At 41.2% G+C, this 19,383-nt stretch overlaps 1 protein-coding gene across 1 annotated transcript; it reads right to left on the minus strand.

Moving 5' to 3' along the window:
• Positions 1 to 243: 243 nt before the first annotated feature.
• Positions 244 to 18,935, minus strand: adh5 (alcohol dehydrogenase 5). The gene is made up of 9 exons (XM_080745603.1): positions 18,868 to 18,935; positions 12,287 to 12,388; positions 11,458 to 11,599; positions 10,564 to 10,651; positions 9,520 to 9,739; positions 6,771 to 7,031; positions 3,723 to 3,858; positions 1,256 to 1,394; positions 244 to 647 (listed from the first exon to the last, which is right to left on the minus strand). Exons 1-9 carry the CDS (start codon positions 18,883 to 18,885, stop codon positions 623 to 625), a joined length of 1,131 nt encoding a protein of 376 aa, XP_080601729.1. The 5' UTR covers positions 18,886 to 18,935; the 3' UTR covers positions 244 to 622.
• Between the last annotated feature and the right edge of the window lie 448 nt (positions 18,936 to 19,383).

The following is a 19,383-nucleotide window of genomic DNA, read 5'->3' on the forward strand; positions in this document are numbered from 1 at the left end:
CACTCTGCGATACGATAATAAAGCCGAACTAGTTCGGGATTGGCACTCAATGAGTTAAGTACATTATCTGTCTTTTTGATTGAATTTTACTCCACTACATTTCAAAGACAGATATTACTACATTTCTGGAAAAGGAAAAAGTACATTAATTAACCACTTGGGCCCCCCCAGGGGTTGTCTACCACAGTCTGATTCACATGATGGTATTTAGACCAGAGAATCAAGCTGAACAACAACAATGTACTGTACTTTGAAAGACATTTAATGACCAACATTTTAAACCAAACATCCTGCTGTGAAGAGTCTACTAAGAACACGTGTGGTTTAAGTGCACCATATTAAGTGCTACAGCTTAGCTATGCAAATGCCATGGCTGAACTTGGCAATGCCAATGAGACTTTTCTTTTTCACATAAACAGAGGATCAAGCTGAACGATGCAATTTGAAACACTTTCTTGACCACACAGAACATTTCACACCACAGAGATTCTGCTGTGAAGACCTGCATTCTAATAAGGAGATACAGTATGTAAAGTAGAAGTAGAAGTGCACAAGAACAAGTGGTAGAACTATGAAGAATGTTTGAAGGCCGGATGTGACAGATGGCAGGGAATCAAGAACTTCAGAACTTCAGCACTGAGCGGATACTGCAATGAAAACACGATAAATTAGGTTGAGATAGTATATCATATATTTTATAGTGTTTTAAACAGAAGCAAGTGAGAGCAATTCGTATTATTATTACAGGGGTTCCCACACATTTTTACCAATTCATTTCCAAAACTTTTCCAGAATATTTAACCCAATTTCCAGGACTATATAACAATAATTTAGCTCAATAACAGGTCGCTTACTCCTATGCACAATGCCCAAAGACAGGCAGTGTATGCAGTGGTTCTCAACCTTTTCAGGCTGTGACCCCCTGTGATGTTTTAACTGGGGACCCGGCACCCTGACGAGCACTAAGAGCTGAGGAATTTTGTATAACACAGATCTATTGTGAAAATGGCCGATCTACATGCTCACAACGCCTCGCAACGTGAGGCGTTGTGAGCATGTAGATCTGCTATTTTCACAATTTCTGACTCCCGGACCTTCCAGGACCCTTGATGAATTCCAAAACTTTTCCAGTACTGGAAAAATATTTTTCTAATTTCAAAATATTTCCAGGAATTTCAATGACCGTGGGAACCCTGTTATTATTACAACACAAACATAGCCCTGTGATCACTGACTGCCCCACCAGTCTCCTCACCTCTTTCCGGCATGCATGAGGTCAAAGGCTTCATTGATCTGGTCGAAGGGCAAGGTGTGGGTCACAAACTCATCCACCTTCAGCTTCTTGTTCATGTAATCGTCCACCAGTTTGGGGACACTCTCCACACTCTTCCAGCCTGGGAAACAGAGTATCACAAGGAATATGGAATATGGTACATAGTATCACACATATATTATCACCCTCCTCACCAACAGCAGACATTGTGTTCCTTGTATCAGTGGTCCTCAAACCTTTTAGCCTGTGCTCCAAAAAATAAATCAGACATTTGCCCGGGACCCAAACTAGTGAGAACAGCAGATCTACAAGCTCATAACGGGGTCCCGACCCAGGTGCCTCGGAGCAAGCACCAAGCCCTATGCACGCCGGGGGATTCAAACCCCTAGTCCCACCTGCCCATTGCAAATTTAACTTGGTATGGTATGATATTAGAGCCATCGGCATACCAATTCAATAACGATGGTCAGTTATACTGATACAATGAAGCAATGCCTTTGGAGCTCATAAGCTAGAAGCCAAACGAGACTGTGACGGTCCATGTTTTACCCATATTAGTAGCTTAGGTGCCGGCTACACGGAGCTGGATATTTCTGAAGCTAGACATTTTTTTGTGCGGTTGGGGCTTGCAGCCACATGAAGCTGGATATTTCGGCTGTGAAACTGGATATGTTTTAAACCGGATAAATAAGTGGAGAGATTGAAAAATATCCAATTCACTGTATCCTAACCTGACTTGCGTCAGATGGTGGCAGTAGTGCGTAGGCTACCGCTCTACTTTACCATCTGAGATCTCTCGGGCAGACTCGATGTAAGGGGCGGGCCATTTTTTGAAATTCTTTAGCAGGTGATTGGATGTGGCCGTCTCTCTATCACAGTCTGGGAGTGCCAACTCCAACCACTCATATTGGCCTGTCTGCATCCACGTGGTCTGCAATCAGACTCTATTGGCTCAGAGCCGCTCAGAGCCCGCCCGTAGTTGCCGCTGATTGGTCCGGCCCGGGGCTTTACAAGCGTTATCAACTCCCACCGAGAGATCTCAGATGGTAGTAGGGCGGTAGCCTACGCACTACTGCCACCATCTGACGAAAGTCAGGTTACTGTATCCGTGTAGACAGGGAACCCGGATATCTCTGAAGACTTTACTGTGTGTGTGCTTGTTAGACCTAGATATCTTTGTCGTGTGGACCTAGATATTCTTCTATGTGGATATCTGAAAAACCGGGATATATGAAAAATCCAGCTCCGTGTAGCCATGGCCTAAAAACACTGAGGTAAAAAAGCGATCCAACTTCCCTCTAGCCATAAATGAACACAGCATCAGTCTATATTGGGCTTGGCTTGAACAAAGTTCTCCAAATACAATGCTTACTCCTACCAATGTACCCAGGCTCAGTGAGGTCTGTCTGAGTCAAGTGAAAAAGCAAAGTAAGCAGAACTATTAAATACACACAAACGCCTCCTGCCAAAACATGTCGGTTAGAGATGACCAAATAAGGTGTGTCTTGGACTTCTCTTGGATAATCAAAATGGGCTGAGGCACGAAGAGACAAATATATATATATTAAAATAATAAATAAAAACTATTTGAATTTGGCCAAGCCATTTGATAATAGGGATGGGGTGATATGAAAATGTCATATCACGTGACCAAAGAAATCGTGATTTACGATATTATCGCGATAATCAAAATCCATTATCCTGGGGTGGAACATTTGCCAAAAAATAGCCGATCTACAAGATAGAAAGACTGTATCAAGAACGCATTGTGAGCTTGTAGATCAGCTATTTTTTGGCAAAGACATTTGATAGAGTGAAAAAAGACTGTATCAAGAACGAATATTATAAGTACCTTTTACAAATTATAGAGGTTTTAAGTGGTACCAGATATGCAGCTCAGCAAATAAAAGGTGAATTGATCTCAGTGCATGACGGAGGACGATATCACGATATATTAAATCTCCACGATACGATTGATTATCGTGAGTCTTTTTTTATCACGATAAACGATAATATCGCTTTAGGGCTGTCACGATATGACATTTTACATGACAATGAATTGACAATGAATGACAATGAATTGTCATTCAAATAATTGGCGATTAACGATTTAATTGTGTTTTGTCGTTGATAATTACATTTCTGTTTGGCTTTTAGGCTTTGAAGTTGCACATGGCAGATATGACACATAACCTAAACACACAAATACATTACTGACATATTTGACGACTTACTACTTAAAAAATAACATTGATAGTGGAAATAGCCGATCTACAAGCTCACAACGCGTCGCTATTTCTGAAATTTTTCAACATTCACGATTATGACGATTATGATAAAATAATTGCGATAATGTCAAATAATCACGATTAGACGATTATGTAATAATTGTGACAGCCCTAATGGCTTATCGTCCCGTCCCTAAACAAAACAAAATCATGCTGCTCACCTCCAAAAGCTGTTCCCCTCCACACCCTGCCTGTGACCAGCTGGAAGGGTCTTGTGGAGATCTCCTGTCCTGCTCCGGCCACCCCGATGATCACACTCTCACCCCAGCCTTTGTGGCAGGCTTCCAGAGCAGCTCTCTGACGGGACAAATTAAATAAAACTATGTTATTGTTCTAAAAGGGCAACATAGTTTTATATTCAATGTAGACTACCGTCTTGATATGAGTGCTGGCATTACATGAGCATGAATTAGTCAAACAGACTGACACATTTGCATTATTAAAGGGGAAGACCACCCATTTTCAATATTGAACTATGTCATTAATATAACTTGTGTGGAAATAGAAAAAAGGTTCCCCCCCTTCTGTGTTGCCTAGAACTGGAATATTGATTTTGGGGTTTGTATTGTAAAGTACAACAGTGTGATGTCATCAAGTTGTACTTTACAATACAAACCCCAAAATCAATCCTCCAGTTCTAGGCAACACAGACGGGGGGAAACTTTTTTTCTATTTCCACACAACTCCTCTAAGGTATGTTAATGACATAGTTCAATACTGAAAATGGGTGGTCTTCCCCTTTAAATTGTGTGTTTAATTCATATTGAACACTGCTGTGAGTTCCATTTAGTAGGTTTTCAATGCAATGGACTCGCAAAACTGAATTTACTCAAAACACATTTGCTGTCTACTATGTGTACGGTCACATGACCACATGGCTAAAGCAAATACATTGTATGAACCTCATGGCAAAAGAGAAATCAAGCATTTGCTTGAAAGCAGTGCCCCCTGATGGAGATGTTGCTGCACTACAGGTGTTTGAGGAAATCCATCTAATCTGTATGCACCATGCACAGTGACAAATACATTTATAGGCATTTTTCATTTGGGCACAGTAAGGTGTTCCTGATTTGACCACATTCTAAAAGGTCTAGTCTATCTGAGCTTGTAGATCTGCTATTTTTGCTTCTTTTGTATGAGATACTAGAATGACAAAATAGGACGTAGCAATATGCAATGTGGCCCTCTGGAGTGAAGGTGGAAATATAGTGGCCCTCGCCATCATCAAAGTTGCCCACCCCTGCCTTAGCCCAAGGAGGAGAGGGAATAGTAGAGGAAATAAGAAACAGCAACGCTCCTCTCTCAGTCAGTGTCATTTTTGAAAGCTGGATCACTGGACAAGTCATGTGGAGGAGAATTTATACTTTATGCATTCCGACAAGAAAACATTTAATCGCTTTTTCTCGCTCGCTCACATTGTTGTATGTCAGCTCAGCTGGTATATAAAGAGTCAGAAATGGACGCTAGAGTGCTCTGAATGGATCACAAGGACATTAGATAATGATTATAGGAATTGTTTTGTGAAATTCCAACCGGGAACTTCACAACCCAACCACATACTATTTAGGGTTGAATATGGGGAATTGGGATCTCTGGATTTCTCATGGTAGTTCAGTGAACTGGGAAGAGAGCAGCTGGTATAAGCCATTCTTCCAAGTACAAATTATGTTGACAAAAAGTTCAAGCGACAATGTCCTTATTAACAATCAAGTCAACTGAAAGAATCCAACGAATAGGATTACATGACTTGAGTAAACCTGATGAAATAAATCTAATTCTAAAATAGTAGTAGAATTGTTTGTATGTTGACAAATGGTATTTATATAATGTTCTTATGTAGCTAAAGAATTTAGATAAGTTTATTGTGTTCCAATTCATTTGTCATGTTGTTCTATGACTTTTAGTGGAACATCAGCTTTGGCGGGAAATATCGGTTTCCGGGGAAGACTGTACCGGTCCAGTATTTTATTCTCAGGATTTAAACCCACAAACCACCTTTACCAATTCATTTCCAAAACTTTTCCAAAACTTTTCCAGAATATTTAACCCAATTTCCAGGACTATATAACAATAATTCAGTTCAATAACGAGTCGCTAACTCCTATGTGCAATGCCCAAAGACAGGCAGTGTATGGCAGTGGTTCTCAACCTTTTCAGGCCGTGACCCCCGAAATAATCATGTTTTAACTGGGGACCCCCCACCCTGACGAGCACCAAGAGTAGAGGAATTTTGCATAACAAGGTTTTATTGTGAAAATAGCCGATCTACATGCTCACAACGCCTTGCGTTGTGAGGCGTTGTGAGCATGTAGATCTGCTATTTTCACAATTTCTGCCTCTAATATTTGACAATTTGGCCAATGTTTAATTTCTGTCATGTCAGAGGTATTAACAAAATCAATAACCAAAGACAATGCATAGCTATTTTTTTTTTTTCTAAAACCTTTCCAGTACTGGAAAAATATTTTTCTAATTTCAAAATATTTCCAGGGATGTCATGACCGTGGGAACCCTGTAATGTAGAATGTTACTACTGTATGTGTCCTGCCTTCTGAAGCTTCACTCACATGAAGCTTGAATGAACAGTGGTATGGCAAGGTGCCTGCCATGTCATTACACAGAGTTGAATGAACAGTGGTATGGCAAGGTGCCTGCCATGTCATTACACAGAGTTCCAAGTCAGACCAAAGATATTTAATTAATGAAGATAGCTCAACTTCATTGGATCCACTAGAGTGCGATATTGTACACAAATCCTATAGCCTCCTAAGTGGGCGCTGGCAGCAAATCTCGCACATGTCCTGTTTACTGGTGCTATAGATCTGTTTACTGGTGCTATAGATCTGTTTACTGGTGCTATAGATCTGTTTACTGGTGCTATAGATCCTGCGAGAGTGTGTTGCTGGGACAGCTAAAGAGCAATATTAAAGTTGATTTTCTCCTTCGTTGTGTTGCTGAAAAAAGCCACTTTAGTATGACAATTTTGTTAATATTATGTGGCTTGTGATGATCTGGTCCAATATTTAGTTCAGTGACCATAGCTTCTGAACTATTATTTTGCTCTGTGTTCACGTTAGCTCTCCCATTGTAAATGAATAGACTCCAAACATGCTTCCGCCTCCTAAAAAGGTATCTACCTACGTCACACAGAAACGGGAAGTACGGGTCTAATGCACCCTCTTGCTATCGCCCTCTTGGGTCAGACTCACCATGACTCCGACATTTCCGATGCATTCGAAGGAGTAGTCCACCCCTCCATCAGTCATCTCCACCAGAACCTCCTGGATGGGCCTGCTGTGGTCCTTGGGGTTCACAAATTCCGTGGCACCAAACTCCTTTGCCTTCTCAAACTTGTCAGAGTTGAGGTCCACGCCGATGATTCTGGTGGCTCCGGCCACCTTGCAGCCCATGACCACAGCCAAGCCCACAGCACCAAGACCAAACACAGCACAGGTAGAGCCAGGCTCCACCTAAACAGTCAAACATACGATAATATGTTTATATCATAGCACTGTATATTTATGGCATGTAAATATGCATTGATTAACAAAAACTGAAAAATGTTGCCTGGCCAAGTCCTAATGTGTGATTTGTGAAAGTGTGGAGCCCCCAACAATAGTGCAGTTTCCTAAACAATTAACACATTTAAAATGTTGATGTTTTAGCAATATTGTTCCTGCTATTCTACATACTGCCAACCATGTGAAGAAATTACAGATTGAGGCCTTAATCTTTGCTTTCATGAAATATTAGAGACCATTAGGGTTTTATGGAAGATGCTGCAAGTTTGACCACTTCAAATGCTCTAATCTTGAAATATTAACCAAAAATAGCATATCTACCGGTTAGGTAAATAGTCTATTTTCGCTGTGCGTTGTGCACAACATGCTTGCATCTTCTATGGAAGCCAAAACAAATGACTAAAATCAGTTGTGGCAAACTTTAATTCATGAATATGCCACTGAGAGAAGGATCCGTGCAGGGATTTGTTCAAACCAATAACAACACCATGTGATTTCACTAATAAGCTCCCACCTCTCTGGTTCAGGGAGTGTCAATTAGGGAAATCACCTGGAGTTCCGTTAAGGTGGAATGAACACATGCAGACATTTAAGGCTTGGCTACACAGAGCTGGATATTTCTGAAGCTAGACATTTTTTAATGCGTTTGGGGCTTGAAGCCACACGAAGCTGGATATTTCGGCTGCGAAGCTGGATAATTTTGAAACCGGATAAATAAGTGGAGAGATTGGAAAATATCCGATTCACTGGATCCGTGTAGACAGGGAACCCGGATATCTCTGAAGACTTTACTGTGTGTGTGCTTGTTAGACCTAGATATCTTTGTCATGTGGACCTAGATATTTTTCTATGTGGATATCTGAAAAACCGGGATATATGAAATATCCAGCTCCGTGTAGCCTATGCCTTATCCCTCCATGGTACATGATAGGACATGAATAAAGTATTACTGTTCTCCAATTGTGTCAATTAAGGCAACGACAGCAATGCACAAAGTTAGGATTCCTTGCATGGATATATACTTGGACACAGATAAATAAATGGATCTGTGTGTGTGATGCAAGTCATGCAACCTAATCATTTCCCTTACTGGGTAATCTCAGCTTGTCTATTGGTCTTTGTCAATACCAGCACCTGATGCTTTTATCCATTGTCCTTGTTAGGACAATCTATCTTGTTAATCTATTTACAGGGTTCCCACCAATTTTACCAATTCATTTCCCAAACTTTTCCAAAACTTTTCCAGAATATTTAACCCAATTTCCAGGACTATATAACAATAATTCAGCTCATTAACAAGTCGCTTACTCCTATGCGCAATGCCCAAAGACAGGTAGTGTATGCCAGTGGTTCTCAACCTTTTCAGGCCGTGACCCCCGAAATAATCATATTTGAACTGGGGGCGCTGACGAGCACAATGAGTTGAGGAATTTTGTATAACACGGTTCTATTGTGAAAATAGCCGATCTGCATGCTCACAAGAGGCGTTGTGAGCATGTAGATCTGCTATTTTCACAATTTCTGCGGCTAATATTTGGCCAATGTTAAATGTGTCATTTCAGAGGTATTAACAAAATCAATAACCTGGGAAAAAAAATCCAGGACCTTCCAGGACCCTTGATCAATTCCAAAACTTTTCCAGTACTGGAAAAAATATTTTTCAAATTTCAAAATATTTCCAGGAATGTCATGACCGTGGGAACCCTGTATTTAAGAACCTGCCTTGGGTGGTAAGAGAGGCGAATGATAGTGCTGTGGTATGTATGTGAAAATAACACCATCTTAATGCATAAAACAACAAAATATATATAAAACGTGCTTCTTGGTTATTCAATTAATCAAAAAACATAATTGACAGAATAATCAATAGCAGCAGCCCTATAATGAAGAACAGCCCCATTCTATTCTACAATCATATCACCAGTGTTGTTTTTGACAGCAAATTTTGATTTAGTGTCATAGTCTTTTGAATAAAATGTAATTTAGTTTTAGTCATAATGTAGTCACTGAGAAGTTTTAGTTTTCAAATCAAATTTTAGTCGACTAAAAATCATACGATTTTAGGCGACTAAATCTACAGTTGATTTAGTCAACTGAAATGTATTTTGGCAGGCCTTGGTGGCATCGTAATGACTGATTTTACACTTGGTTGCGTGCTGAAAATAGCCGATCTACAAGCTCACAACGCGTCGCAGCGTGTGGACAACACCTGAGAGCAACCAAACATAAAATGACTGTCTTCTCCACCAGTCCCTCCCTGATGTTTTAGTCTAGTTTTTATTTTGTTTGACGAAATTGTCAATATATTTAGTCTTAGTTTTAGTCATCACAGCTTAGTTTTTATTTCGTTTTTATGTAGTTTTCGTCAGTGAAAACAGTCGACAAACAATTTTCGTCATAGTTTTAGTCGACGAAATCAACACTGCATATCACCCACCTTGGCAGTGTTGAGGGCAGCACCGTAGCCTGTTGAAATGCCACAGCCCAGCAGGCACACCTTATCCATGGGCGCCTTCTCGTCCACCTTGGCCAGAGAGATGTCGGCCACCACTGTGTACTCTGAGAAGGTGCTGGTCCCCATGAAGTGGAACAGCTGCTTGCCCTTACAGCTGAAGCGGGAGGTGTTGTCAGGGAGCAGACCCTTCCCCTGGGTTACCCTGCAAGGGAAGAATATGCAGAAATAAAGAGGTTGTTTATGAGGGTGATTACACCACTAGGAGAGCGAGTGTTTATCCTGAGGCATGAGCACCATTGAAATGATGACTGATGACTGAGCTTTAATTTGCCTGGCCAGGGTGGGATGCCTGGGGCTATGAGTTCTACTGTTGTTGCTGTGTTTTGATTATGTTGAACACTGGCTGGTAAAAAGCCCAGAGGTTTGCTTCATAATCATAACACATTTCACTGCTACACACACACACACGTTTTCAGAAGAATTCATGAATGGGTCAATAGAGGGTATGCGCGTGACATCACTGTTGCTGGAACTTATGTGGGAACACGAGTGGCAAAAAACTCATTTCTGCCATTGACAGCCCATACATCCAAACAGAAAAGTCCTATCTGATTGTATTAAACAAAGTTAACTCACCAACATTGCGGCTGTACTGAAAGCTGGAATTATCCTCTTTCTATCTGCAAAGTTTTTGTTTCATAAAAATCCACCATAGGCATGTCATGAGCTACTTTCTGTCAAGACATTCTGTGCAGGGGATTATTTTTCCAAGTGTCAGAGTTTGGAAGCACTCGTTTTCAACAACACAACATCCTGCTGCCTCCTGCATTATGTGCAAATTAGAAACAGGTGGTATGCAGAGCCGTTGAGTGATTTGCAACTAACACTTCCAAACTCCAATGCTCCATGATGCTCAATGTTTTGCCACTCAGTCTAGATTATGGGGGCGGGTCCCAGTGGACGTGCATACCCTCTATTTGACAACTGTCCTTACAGGGTTCTTTGTGGGGAAAAAAACTATGTTACCTAATTTTCTGGCAAAGGTTGGTCTTGGGATTTTTGCAGAATTTGCACTCTCCACACTGTGGCACATACAGTGGGATGACGGTATCACCTGTTTGGAAAAGACAATCTAATGGTTAGCATGTTTGTTAACAATGAGATCATTATGTAAGAGACTCAGTTTCACAATATTGAATCTGATGCTGTACTCCTTTAAGTCAATCAATTTGTCACTTGGATGATATACAGGGTTCCCAAACATCTTTGCAAATTAATTTTCAAAACTTTTCCCAAACTTTTCCAGAATATTTAACCAGATTTCCAGGACTGTCTATATAACAATAATTCAGCTCAATAATGAGTCGCTTACTCCTATGCGCAAGCGCAATGCCCAAAGACAGGTAGTGTATGCCAGTGGTTTTCAGGCCGTGACCCCCGAAATAATCATATTTGAAGAGAGTTGAGGAATTTTGTATAACACGGTCTTATTGTGAAAATAGCCGATCTACATGCTCACAACGCCTCGCGTTGCGAGGCGTTGTGAGCATGTAGATCTGCTATTTTCACAATTTCTGCCTCTAATATTTGACAATTTGGCAAATGTTTCAGAGGTATTCAGAGGTATTAACAGAATCAATAACCAAAGACAATGCATAGCTATTTTTTTCCAGGACCCTTGATCAATTCCAAAACTTTTCCAGTACTGGAACAATATTTTCCTAATTTCAAAATATTTCCAGGAATGTCATGACCGTGGGAACCCTGGATATATGAATAGGTTTTAAAACGTTCAAATAATCAAACCCAAACCAGTTCAGTGCTTAAGATGCAAAATGTGAAATGAACTTCAGACCAAAGCAAACAGTCAAGGTAAACATTCACCCTGCCCTCAACATTCTGTCTGAACCCAAACCTCACCAGGCTTGAACTTGGTGACCCCTTCACCCACGCTCTCCACGGTGCCAGCCCCCTCATGGCCCAGGATGACTGGGAACAGACCTTCAGGGTCACTGCCACTCAGCGTGTAGGCATCGGTGTGGCACACCCCCGTGGCAAAGACCTGGAAAGCACATTATATCCAAAACCATGTAATGCTTAAATTCTGTTCTGACAACAAGGTATATGGCACACTGTTCTTGTAATATTCTTCCTTTGGTGGCCTAAAAAGATAATGATTGATACAGCTGCAGAACCACTCTCTTTCAGATCTAGACTGAGAACATTCAGCTGTGTAGGTCTTCTTTCTCACAGCTGGCCCTGTCAATATCAACTTCGCTTGCTTTCTTGTATGGCCCCTCCAAATGTATCCACAAGTTTCCAACAACCCATTGTGCATTGCACAGAAGGTGTGCGGCAGCTTCCGGCGCCGCAGCCGAATGTGATCTACAAGCTCACGACAGTTGCATCTGCGACGCAACGTGAGCTTGTATGTCTGCTGTTCTCCTGAAGTGTCCCACAGATAATGCTACAGTAAATTATCGTGGAAACAGGTGGACATATGTTTTCAACTGTTTTTATTTTACTCGTAACACTTTCTTTGGCAATGTAAACGTATGTTTTCTCACGCCAATAAAGCTCCTTTGAATTGAATCGAATTGAATTGTATGGCTCTTATTAGTTACATGAATAGCCTATATTATTTATATTTGATGGCTGTGACTAAATGTCTTATTAGCACTGGCTCATTAAAAAAGAAAGTTCAAAAGACTGCCTATAGAGGAGATAGGCCTTTGTGTAAGTGTTTTACCTTGATGCGGACTTCATGTGCGTTTGGTGGGGCCACCTCCACCTCTTCAATGGAAAGAGGTTTACCAGCTTCCCAGGCAACGGCAGCCTTGCACTTGATCACCTGAAGAATAGACAACATGTTTCACAACTGTTACCTCAGGGTGAAGAGTAGATTGTATGTGTACAGGGTTAGTGTAGTCTTATGAGGTGCATGATTGTAAATGGTTTCACAGCCAACTTGGGCTTAAAAAGATGTATGAGATGTGTGGCATAAACGGCCAAGAATGCAAAGTGCTAATGTACATCTAAGGTCAGCACTACACGCAAGCGTGCAGTGTGCGGCTTAGATGGCCAAGGGCACGAACGACATCGCATGCGTGGCATGGGACATGCAGCATAAACGGCCAAGATGCTGAGTGCGAAATAGTCATCTAAGGACTTAGACGCCCGAACAGCATGGGGGAGAGGGCACGGTCATCGGGGCATGAATGACGTAGGTGCCGGCTTGGTCATCGGGGCATGGATGACATGAGGTTGCCAGCATGGTCATCTAAGGTCACGCACCATGCGAGCATGGTGTGTGCAGCTTGGATGGCCAAGGGCATGAAATGACACTCTGAGTGCGTGGTCATCTAAGGTCAGCACCTCACGCAAGCGTGTAGTGTGCAGCTTAGATCGCCATGGGCACGAGAATAACATTTGGGGTGCTGGGCTGGCATGATCATCGAAGGTCATCACCACACGCAAGCGTGTAGCGTGCAGCTTAGATGGTCAGGAGCACGGACGGAGGATGGCAGGCATGAGGGGGGAGGTTCCGGGGGGTCGCAGGTACTTTGGCTTAGGGGTCAAGAGCACGCGTCCGTGCTGAAGGATGTAGAGAAACCCCACCTGGAACCTGTAGAGAGGATAGAGGTAGAAATGAAAAGAAGAGGGAGGGAGGGTGGGTTACTGGAAACTATGCACGCCGCCATTTTTTCAAGTCAGGTTTATATACCACCGTGGTTGGTGGAGGAGGAGTTGTCGGCTTGATAGGAGATGGGTGAGTGGTTGGCACAGGGTGGCATGGGTGGAGTTACCGGTGGCTGGTAAAGCCTCGATCAGAGTCTGCGGTGAAGAGCTATCCACCGCAAATTTTAGGTGGAAAGCTTTCCACCTCAAGTCAGAAAATAAGTGAAGGCCATCATAGTCCTATTCACCGTGACTGACTGGTCCAGGTCGACCAATCAGTGAACGGGGTGAAGAGCCTATCTGTCTGATAGTAAAAACAGAGAGATGTGTCGGGACTCGCGGTGGAAAGCTCTCCACCGCGAGGAATGACGTAACGTTGTAGTTTCATGACTCAAAAAGACTACACCGCGGAGCCGACTCTGATCGAGGCTTTAGAGGTGGTAGATTGTCCTCTGCTTGGCCATATCTCCTCCTGAACCTAAGTTGTTCCATCCAACTCCATTAAAGCACTATTCTATATTAGTTATCATTGCTGTAGAGGGTTTGTTCACTCACAGGGCTCTCCCTGTCTCTCCACTCCTTCTCTTTAGTAATACAAACAGAAAACACATGTTCTGGTAGGTGACAAAATGTCTTTGTCATCACTTCTAATTTCACTTGTGTAATGTGTATCCTCCTGACTGAGTTCTCCATCCTGATTGGATAATAATTTGGTATCGACCTGAAAATGCATTCTGTTTAATAAAGAGCTGGAGACTCATTTTATTAAACAAACACTTAAGGACCATCAGAATACAGAGCTGGAGAATATTGGGGAGTGAGTAACCGTTGACATGTTTCGTCTACAATGACATTCCCAGAAGTTTAAAGTGGTTAATGATGTCCACCATATGCCCGTTACAGAGAGAGAAAATGCATTCTGTTTAATAAAGAGCTGGAGACTCATTTTATTGAACAAACACTAAGTACCATCAGGATACAGAGCTGGAGAATATTGGGGAGTGAGTAACCGTTGACATGTTTCGTCTACAATGACATTCCCAGAAGTTTAAAGTGGTTAATGATGTCCACCATATGCCCGTTACAGAGAGAGAACACCATTAGTTGCAACTTGCATTTCGTTTCAACAAGTTAGCAACGATTAGCAACAGCGGTGGGGGAAAGGTACTTGCATGTTTTACTTTTAAAAGTATCAATACTGCAATTTAGAAGTAGCCTCCAGTTACAAGTAAAAGTCTGGCCCCATAATATAGAACCTCACCCGTCGCTGCATACTGTGAGCACAACAGGTTGAGGTTCTATATGGGGCGGAATTCAACATTTACCAAGTAAAAGTCACCCAAATGGAGTAACAGTATTTGCCTCTGATATGTAGGGAATATAGTAAAAGTACTGGGAATTGGAAATTCTCAAGTAAAGTAAAACTACCTCAGAATTGTTACTTTACACCAATGCTTCTTGTCAAGACAATGCACGTGTGCACGTCTCCCTGTAGCAGCAGCCTAGCAGGGTCAATGATAATCAGGGCCGTGCTTACCATACAGGCAAAATAGGCAGCCGCCTGGGGCCCCCTCACAGCCTGGGGGCCTCATGAGATTATTATTATTATTTTATTTTTTAACCAACATGGCCATCAGGGGGCCCCAGTTGAGCTCTCAACTGTGAGACAGAGAACAGTTGAAGTGAGGGTGAGGGTTAACATTAGCTCATTAGAATCTGAAAAGAGCGTGGCTCTCAAAGGTGTGACCAGAGAACAATGGTCCTGATTACCCAAGCGGTTCTTTTGTGTCTGTTCTGTGATGTCACGTACATTACTTTAACTTTAAGAAGGATCGATGCAGGGAATGGATACATTATTTCTAAAGTGTGTGTATATATTTATATTTAAAAAAAGTTTTGAGGGCCCCCATATTTATATATACATATAATATATGTGTATCAATTCCATTTCATTTTGGGGGCCCCAGATAGTTTGAAGTGGGGCCCGGGATGAGATCAATATAAAAGAAGGGTAAAAAGGGCCTTAACATGAAATGTGATGTTTAACTTGAAATACTTTCACAGGGTTTACTGGGGCTTCTTAAAGATGGCACGCATAGTTTGTATACTGTTTATTTATATTTAACATTTTGAGGGGCCCAAATATATCCATTTGGGGGCTCTCAATCTCTCAAACAGAAACACCCAGGGGGCTCCATGAGTTATCGTCAAATATAAATAAACAGTAAAAAGGCCCTTAACATAGTCATGTAATGTATGTGTTTAACTTCGAATGGATATGTATAGCCTTAACCCACTGACTGTCCTGTGAGACAAACTTTGTCTTTGAAAACCACTGCAAAACATGCACTTAAAAGTTATTCTTATTCTTATTATAATTACGTTTTTTTAAAACACTATAAGTAATAACACTGATTCAATTCATAGGTTTAATAGTGTATGAAACTTGAGCTGAAGTGTGTTATTTAACATGAAGCAACCATCCTTAGATGACATTTCTGCCACAGACATGCAGCTAATTACCACCTGAAAGAAGTTGGCCTGTCGCTGCAACAATGGGCTCTGATTATCTGAAAAGAGCTTTAATGTCACAAGTTACTTTAGTCTCCTTAAAAATATAAACAAGATTTATACTGTATATATTTATATTTAACGTTTTGAGGGCCCCCAAATTCATTTGGTGCCCCACCAGCTCTCAAACTCAAGCTCTCAATACCCTCATATATAAATAGTAAAAGGGCCCTTAACAAAAGGCTGTTAACAAAAGGCTGTTAACATGGAATTGATTTTAAAAAATGCTGATAAACCAAGAGTGTTATTTAAAACTATCGAAGTATTGCTTAATCCTCCCCTATCCACATGTCTGGAACCTTCCACTGAAGTTTGCGAAAGCTTCCTCAACTATTTTGTAGAGAAGATAGCCACCATCAGAGCCCAGTTCCCACTCCCTGTTGTGGACCCCCCTACAACTGTTATTTCCATTCCTGTTTTTAACCACTTTATACCTGTATCTTTTTTAGCTCTTAGTGAAATAGTTGCAAAAATGAAACCCTCTTCCTGCCCCACAGACGCCATCCCTACCCGGCTATTCAAGGACGTCTGGGCGGCTATTGGACCCACTGTCCATAAAATAATAAATAGTAGTCTTGTGACAGGGGTTGTACCCGCACAATTTAAAGACGCAGTTATTACACCACTGATTAAAAAACCAAATCTCGACACTACTGTCCTATCAAATTATAGACCGATTTCCAGGCTTCCATACATCTCGAAAATCCTGGAGAAAACAGCACTTTTACAACTACACTCTTTTTTATATGAAAATAATATTTTTGAAATGTTCCAATCCGGTTTTAAAGCTTTCCATAGCACTGAGTCTGCACTTCTTAAAGTTTTTAATGATCTTTTAATAGCCACAGATAATGGAGACCCTGCGATCCTGTTACTCTTGGATCTGACGGCCGCTTTTGATACTCTCGACCATAAGATTTTAATATCTCGCCTCGAGCACTGTGTAGGAGTCAGGGACACCGCACTAGACTGGTTCAAATCTTATCTCTCAAATAGACACTTTTCTGTTAAACTTGGTCATTTCACATCATCATCCGTTCCCCTGTCATCCGGAGTTCCGCAAGGCTCAATCCTTGGCCCTATCCTTTTCTCACTTTATCTCCTCCCCCTAGGACACATTTTAAAAAGACATGGCATCTCTTATCACCTGTACGCTGACGACTCTCAAATATACCTGCCCCTCAAACGATCCAGAGATAACCCCCTGTCCTCCCTCTTCAATTGTTTAAATGACATTAAAGCCTGGATGGCCCTCAACTTTTTAAATATAAACGAAGGAAAAACTGAAGTGATAGTGTTCGAACCAAGTGCCAGCCCAACTGCTCTCCCCTTAGACCTGGGTCCATTACAACCATATTTAGTACCCGTGGTCTCGAACCTGGGGGTAAAAATGGACAATGCTTTTAAACTAGATAAGCAGATAAATAATGTGGTTAGAGCTAGTTTTTATCATTTGAGACTTTTATCACAAATTAAATCTGTTTTATCTTTTAAGGACCTAGAGCGAGTCATACATGCTTTTATTACAACACGACTGGACTACTGTAATGCCCTATATGTGGGTGTAAACAAGGCCTCTATATCCAGATTGCAACTAGTACAAAATGCCGCAGCACGCCTCTTAACCGGAACTGGCAAATACGACCACCTCACTCCAGTCCTGTCCGCTCTCCATTGGCTACCAGTTCATTTTAGAATACATTTTAAGATTTTATTGTTTACTTTTAAAGCACAAAATGGGCTGGCACCCCAGTACCTCTCTGACCTCCTAGAAGACTATGTCCCTTCTAGGGCCTTAAGATCTGCAACCCAGAAAAAACTGATAGTCCCAAAGACAAACTTAAAGTCCAGAGGAGACCGGGCTTTCTCGGTTGCAGCCCCTACACTGTGGAACGCGCTACCTTTGCACATAAAAACGGCCCCTACTGTTGAAACTTTTAAAAGCCGCCTTAAGACCCATTTTTATTCTCTAGCTTTCTCATGCTGATTTCACTGTTGTTTTTATCTGCTTTGGGTTTTAATATTATTTTTACATTATCTTATCATTATTTTTCCTCTTTGCCGACAGCTGTTTTTTAATTGCTGCTTTTATGGATTTTTATGTGATTTTTAATTTTTATTATTTTATGTGTTTTATCTTATCTTTTAGCTTACTTTTATCAAAATGCTTACCACTACGGACCACCTTTTGATTGTTTTATGTACCTGTACTGTGCAGCTGTTTGTAAAATGTGCTATATAAATAAATTGGATTGGATTGGATTGGTCATGTAATGTAATGTTTAACTCAGTATTCTTATTCTTATTACTTTACCTGTCCTGTGTAAGTTGCTTCTGGTGAGAGAAGTTGAAGCTCATGCTTTATCTTCTATATGTCAAACATTGTGGCCATCCATAGCTGAGTGGTTAGTGAGCCTGCCAAGGGAACCAGATCCCTGGTTGTCACAGGTACGATTCCAGGCCAGGTTAGAAATGTGTTGCAGTGTCCCTGAGTAAAACACCCAACCCCTGTTTTCTCCCTCCTCCTCTTATTATTTTCTCTGGAATTCTTTTGAAAAAGTGCTAGAGTTTATAGGCTATTAAACTTGTGTTATTAAAAAAATATATATATATATATTTTTTCAAATAATTAAAAGCTAAAATATAGGAAACAAAACATAAGGGAGTATTTATTCACGACCCCTAGAAATTGGTCCGCGACCCACATATGGCTCCCGACCCAGGGGCCTCAAACTGGGGTTTGCCTGGGGCCTCCAAATCGCTAAGCACGGCCCTGATGATAATCATTCTATCTGAATGCTTTTCAGAAACTTGTTCCATAAGTAACGGTGAAACAGAGCTTCACCGTTACTTATACTTATCCACTAAAGCCTGGGTTTCCGAGGCTACTTATTAATATCCACTCAACTGCACTGAACTGATTACTGTTATTTCCTCGTCGTTTCTCCACAACATAAATTCTTCTCAATGCGAAAACAGCACCGACTGCGTCCAGTAACAGCAAGCGAAGCTACGACCTATAGGCCTATATATTACTAATATAATAAACACATGTATAATATATGTTATTAAATAACTTACTTTCCCTGCAGTCTCCATATTGCTCCTTCTGTAGCACACTCAACGCCAGAGAGACAGAGATATCATGGGACGTTCGTGAACGAATCGATTCTTTTGAACGGCTCTATGAAATGAACGATGGGATCCGGTTCGCAGTAGGGAGCCGTTCCTTTCTAATGAACAGTGGTGGGAAAAGTAGTAATTTCTTTACCGAAGTAAAAATATTAATACTGTAATCAATGTGGAAATACTCTGCCACAGTATACGTTTGGAATGTTAATGTACTTAACTTGAGTAAAAGTACAAAAGTATTGTATCAAAATGTACTTAAAAGTACCAATGGTAGAAAGTCAAAGTAGGCTACTCATTATAGTCCATGGGCCAGACGGGTTGTCGGTATCAAAAAGGTGGCAAAGGTTACCATGCATTTTTGAAAGGCTCTATATCTGTAGATTATATTTTGGTATGATAACCCTTTCTTAGACACAGCTAAATTGGTGTTATCAGCCTCTAGAGTTGGTGTCCCATTAACATTAC

The sequence above is a fragment of the Nannobrachium achirus genome (genome assembly GCF_963921795.1).
Source record: "Nannobrachium achirus genome assembly, chromosome: 17".
NCBI lineage: Eukaryota > Metazoa > Chordata > Actinopteri > Myctophiformes > Myctophidae > Nannobrachium > Nannobrachium achirus.